General features: G+C 45.0%; 1 protein-coding gene across 5 annotated transcripts in view; it reads right to left on the bottom strand.

Moving 5' to 3' along the window:
* Positions 1 to 4: 4 nt before the first annotated feature.
* Positions 5 to 5,836, bottom strand: part of LYN (LYN proto-oncogene, Src family tyrosine kinase) — a 27,953-nt gene continuing 22,121 nt past the window's right edge. For all 5 annotated transcript variants that reach the window (XM_008937850.1, XM_008937851.1, XM_008937852.1 and 2 more), the window contains 2 exons: positions 4,520 to 4,651; positions 5 to 207 (listed from right to left, as the gene is read on the bottom strand). In XM_008937850.1, the coding sequence (XP_008936098.1) occupies positions 5 to 207; positions 4,520 to 4,651 (335 nt within the window). The remainder of the gene's footprint in view (positions 208 to 4,519; positions 4,652 to 5,836) is intronic.

Genomic DNA, 5,836 nt, shown 5'->3' with positions numbered 1-5,836 from the left:
TGTTCTAGGGCTGTTGTTGATACTGCCCTTCTGTTGCTGTGTAGAAGTCATCAAGCACACTCTGTAGATAATCGAACGTTGGCCTCTCTTCTGCTTTGTCTTTCCAGCACATTTTCATGATCTCGTAGAGCTCCGTGGGACAGGTTTCCATGCGTGGCATCCTGTACCCGCGCTGCAGAGCCACCATCACGTCAGAGTTGCTCATACCTTCAACAAAAACAAACTTTTTTAATGGCATAAGCTCCATTCCTAAAGAAAACTTTTTTTTTTTTAAATTTACTTCACTTAAAGATCTTCACCCAATAATACACAACTATTGCTACTTATAAAAGGTAGCCACTACTAGGAGTCCAATGAACAAGGCCGAGGTGTGTACCAGCCTTGCTCCGAGGGCAGAATTCCATTCCCCCATTAAGTGCAGCAACCTCTTTAGTGCCAAGTCTAACAAGACTGTGAGAGAGATCTTAACTCGTGCCCCCAGAACCAGCTCTGTTCTGTTCCTCTGAACAGGCCTGCCACCGTTGGTTCTGCTTCTAGCAGTGGGGAGATGCACAGCCAAAGCCTGCCCTGCCATCAGCCTTTGTCTCTAGCTGCAGAGCTTCTACACTGCCTGCTGTAGACCCCATCCACACCGAGGCGGAAAGCAGCCACCCTGTCTGACCACACTGCCCGTCACCCTGCCCAACGTAATGACACAACTTCAGATTTTCTTCTGCATCAGCTTTTGTGCAAGTGCTGCTGATCACAAGCTACTGGACAGAGTCACTCGTGCTGTTGCTACATGTAAGCAGGCAATTTCCCCACCCTTCTTCCTCATCCTGTTCCTGTTGTGCAAAACCACCATGCCAGCTGTGCTGAGCTTTGCTTTCTTTCCCTGTGATGCTTTTCTTTTGGAGGATTTTGTCACTACAATTCTGAAACAGCCCTAGATGGAGAGGCCTGCCTTGGAGGACCCCATCCCTCTTCTTTCTTCAGTCCTTTAAAGACTGGTTCACAGAACGATTTTGACACCTACTGTCAGAAGGTCACCTCTACCAGCACCACCAAAAAGCCTCACCCCTTCCTACCCAGAAACTTGCCTTTCAGCTTGTCTCTTCTGCAAACCTGACGCGACCCCATGGGGCAGTTGTGCCAGGTTTACCTTCTCCAGGACACAGCCTCTGAGTTTCAGTACTGCAGTGAATGCTGTTCCTTCTGATGACTGGGTGTGCAGGTAGCAACCACGCATCAGCCTAGAGATCTGCTACCACCAGTGAAGACTTTTCCTTGTGGAGCTGCAGATGTGGTGCTCCCCTGAGTACCTGCTAGCTGTGCTGCTCTGTCCCTGCAGACCACGCAGATCTTTGTGCGGGTTACCCGACTACTAAAGCTATGACTTAAGCCACTTGGCAGGCAAGGACACATGAATGAAGAATTTCTCTTAATTTGAGTTTTATGGTTTGGTTTTACAACTAAAGTTGTCATCTTTGTCTCCATCACATGGTTAAAGGTGACCTAGACATTCAGTTTTTTGTCTTTAAAGCTGTGCTAAGTGTTGCAGAGGAAGCAGGTGAAACAGCACCTTCAAAGTGAAAGAGAAGTGGTGGGGAAATGGTACAGCAGAAACTGATAGTCACGTCTGGTTGAGAGTGGGGGTTGTTCAGCCTGGGGAAGAGAAGGCTCCAGGGAGACCTCCTTGTGGCCTTTCAGAACGTAAAAGGGGACCTATAAGAAAGCTGGAGAGGAACTTTTAAAAAGGTCATGTAGCAACAGGACAAGGGGTGATTGCTTTAAACTGAAAGAGAAGATCTAGATCAGACATAAGGAAATTCTTCACTATGAGACTGCCAAGACACTGGCACAGGTTGCCCAGAGAGGCTGTGGATGTCCCATCCCTGGAAACGTTCAAGCACAGGTTGGATGGGACTTTGAGCAACCCGGTCTAAGTGGGAGGTGTCCCTGCCCATGGCACGGGGTTTGGAACTAGAAATAACCCATATTTCCTTATATTAGAGCCTGGGAAATGATGTGAACACAGTGGTATGGAGGAAGAATCCTACTGGACAGAAAGTGAAGAGCACTGGACATAACTGGAGTGTAAGTATGGATGCTGCCAGTATTTGACATTCAACATGATCACCCGGAAATTAGTTTTAACAACCCATTCAACTTATTTGCCCAGAGAACTGGATACTTGTTTCACATTGCAGAGGTAGTTCCTGAAACTGTTGTCCCACTAACTGCTTTGAGCTCAAGAAGTGAAACAGCTGTTGGAATTTACAGAAAAAAGATCACATAAATTCCAAGTTTCTTGGCTGGAAATGCTTCCAACCAAGCTGCCCACCTAGAATTTCTTCACAGGTATTAACTACATGCCACTTGAGCTCAAACTGTTTCATATGCAGCTTTATGCTGAATACTCTCTAGTTCCTGGAGCTGGTTAATGATTAAAAATAATATTTTGAAGCATCCCCATTAGAACTGAAAAATCAATTTACTGTTTCTCTCCAATGGCTGCTGGTTACAACCTACCACCAGGTTACACCTGCCATGCTGGGGTAATTTGCCCAAACCTGTCACTTCTCTTCATGTAAATTGGTCACACATTATTTTCCTGCCCTTTTGGTTCTTCAGTGTCATCTTTCAATCTAATAGGTTATTTCAATTCATACTTCTATTTAAAACAGACATATATCACTCTTCCAGTTTAATGCAAGCAATGCCTGCAATCTATTAAAATCTTCCAGTGTGCAGCCAGGAGGCTTCTGCTTCTAATTGCTGATTGACAAATGAATCTACAGTGTATGGCCTATTTATGGTGCTCATAAAAATGCTCCCATATCTTAAAAAAATTGCCCAGACTTCCCCTAGAAGAGAGATTCCCCACAGTAGTACAGATTTGATTCTGCTCTTAAAATAAAAATAAGATGTGTTTCACAGAGGTGATGAGAGAGCAGAGAATTCACTATTGGATCAGGTTTTGGATTTTTATAGTGAGCTCAGGGAAGGGACAATTTTCAAGGCATCTGGAAAGAACCTTGTGAGCCCAGCTCAGCGCAGGCGGTTGTCTGGACACACGGGCATGTGCCAAGGGGGAAAACAGGCATCCCAACTGTTGGAAGAACCAGGCATTCCTTGTCATACAGCATCCACCCAGTCCTCCCTGGGGAAGTGAGCTGTGTCTAGCTTTGGGAGGACCTGCTACTCAGTCCCTTATTTCATAGCCCTTACCTAAAAAGCCAGCCTGGAGTGTATGTTCAAACGCTTAGCTGTGCATGCAGCTCTATCACCTCCTGAAGCTTAAGGGGGCTACTCTTGAGCTTAAGTGCTCTCCTGGACTGGAGCCTTACTGAACAAGGAGAATTCCTGGTCTGGCTCTACCTCTTGTATGGGAAGTTGATAACTTCTTCCATAACATAATGTCACGTTGGCCACCATCACCCCTTCCCCGCTGCCTGAGTCTTGCAGGAGGTCCCATCTCCCTGTGCCTAGAAATGTTGAACCTACAGTCATTCCAGGGACTCGGGTCTGCCCCTTTGCCATCTCTGGCAGTTCAGGATGCAGAATTCCAGCTGCTCACAAAGCTGTGATGGAAATGTTTTCACTATTTAAACACCGAGAGCTGCTGTGCTGGGAAAGCTTTACTTGGATGAAGTATTCGCTTTCCTTACTGCTTGTGAACTGCAGGGTCCTTCTCAGAAGTCACTCCATCTAGGAGATGTGCAGAACAGCTGGAGGTGGCTGTACTTTCCCCCTTTGTCCACAAGATAAGAGAATTTAGGTCAATTTTACATAACCTCAAGTGAGCTTAAATGAACACAGTCTGCTGCCTGGAGTTCATCAGCTATGCCTGAGACGTAACAACTTTGTGTGCATAAAAACACCCTTCATACAAGCTGCCTCTGTGTGCTTGAAACGTTAATTCATATATTGTTTAGCAAGGAAAAATGAAACATGAGGCACGTAACCATTCCACAGCTCCCCAACAGCCACAATGGACTCCTCCGTGGTCTCGCACCTGAAGCCCATGGAACAACACAGAGTAAATATTCCTAGTGGTACATCAACACTGCTTTAGGGTCTGCTTTCATATTTGCTTAGCTTAGCTAACACCGACAAATTTATGCAGCCTATTTGCTTGTGAAACCTGCTTTCTTAGTACTTTCAACATATTATGGGATTAAAAAGCTCAGCAGCTTACACAGCACTGTTACAACTGGTGGCACCACGTCCTCTCTACGGGAGCGCGCTGCTGACCGTGGAGGCAGGGGCTGTGACAATGCAGCATTAGCTGGACGTGACACCTTTTGAACATATAAAAAGGACTGCGTGTTCAAGGTGCCATTAGTCTGCTAAAACTTCCCCCAGAGAGGCACGTGGTTTGCACAGACGGTGACTACAAGTTTTCAAAGCAACCTGCAAGACATCTTCCAAATCGCTGCTGTTGCTACTGGCAGGGGCCAGCTCTTTCCCCGTGTATTTTCTTTGCTTTTTAATACCAAAATATAAATAGAGTGCTGGTATAAACACGTGCCCATACCTGGGTAAGGAATTTTTCCATAGGTAACAATTTCATACAGGAGAATCCCGAATGACCACACATCAGATTTAATAGTGAATGATCCATAGTTAATCGCCTCTGGTGCTGTCCATTTAATAGGGAATTTTGCACCTAAAAAAAAAGCAGAGTCTCAAATCAAGGACAAATATAAACACCCAATATCAAGAAGGTCCTAACTTGCCTATGATACTCTTAAATTAGCAAAGTTACTAGCAACTCCTCTCCATGAGTTCTCTGCAGAGATGTGCTTCAGGACGGATGTTGCCACACTGCATGTCCTGTGTCAGGGGTGAATAAGATGCCCAAAGTTACATAGCACCTTTTAACAGTTTGGTTAATTTTCCCTAAAATTACATTCACCACTTCCCCTTCTGCTTAGTGGCCAGGCAGTGATCTTACAGATCCCATCACCTGGAACTTTGCAGGACTTGAACTAACTTTTCTTATTTTAAAGAAAGTAAGTCTGGCTTCAGACATACACTTTAACACATTTCACATTCAGCCATAGATGCAAAAGCAGTAGCAAGCCATATCTTAAAATACTGTGTTTTGTGTCTAATTAACTGATTGCAGAAAATCCTATATGAAAACAAAGTCCTTCCAGTTAAATAAGAGAAGTTCAGGCAGCCTTTGTTGGAGAATATTACATTAGCTCTGCATACAGCCAAGATTCTGCTTGCATAGCAAATTCTGCCTATGTCCTTTTTAGCCTGGCACAAAATACCAGGTAAGCTAAGAGACTTTCCTGACTGGCAGAAAACACATCAAAGAAACTCAGCATAAAGAATTTATAACCTGAAAGGCTGATTTAATCAATATACAATGTCCAGAGCTGGCTAAACCCCACAAATATGGGTTCTGTATCTCTGGAAACTGCTTGATCAGACCCTTCCCTCTGATCTACTGAATTACTGTTAGCCACTGACTGCTGAATAGCTCGTCTTCCTTTAAGCTCAACTGTGTTGCATTGTTCTCTCTCTTCCTCATACCTTAGTTCTTCCACCCTTGTCCTACAGTACCACAATTTCCATCCAGACCGTGTATATGATGTGCCGTCTTTAAAATGAGAGGGGGAAAGCCAGCCAAAAAACCTGCTCTGAAAAGTTACCCTAGTGCAATCACTGCACAGGAGCATAAATAACACCTTCACTGCACTGAAATCCTTGATAACATTAGCAAAATGCATGTGGCAAAGCCCAGACCAGTATCTTCACTAGCATGACTGCCCCTCTTTCCAGTCCTGAGCCTGCTGCCTCCCATCCGTGTGCTGAGGAGGGACACGGCCCAGCCCTCCAG

The sequence above is a fragment of the Merops nubicus genome, unplaced genomic scaffold, assembly GCF_000691845.1.
Source record: "Merops nubicus isolate BGI_N331 unplaced genomic scaffold, ASM69184v1 scaffold11663, whole genome shotgun sequence".
NCBI lineage: Eukaryota > Metazoa > Chordata > Aves > Coraciiformes > Meropidae > Merops > Merops nubicus.
Note: the sequence above shows the minus strand (reverse complement) of the source record. Positions and strands in the feature narration are given on the sequence as shown.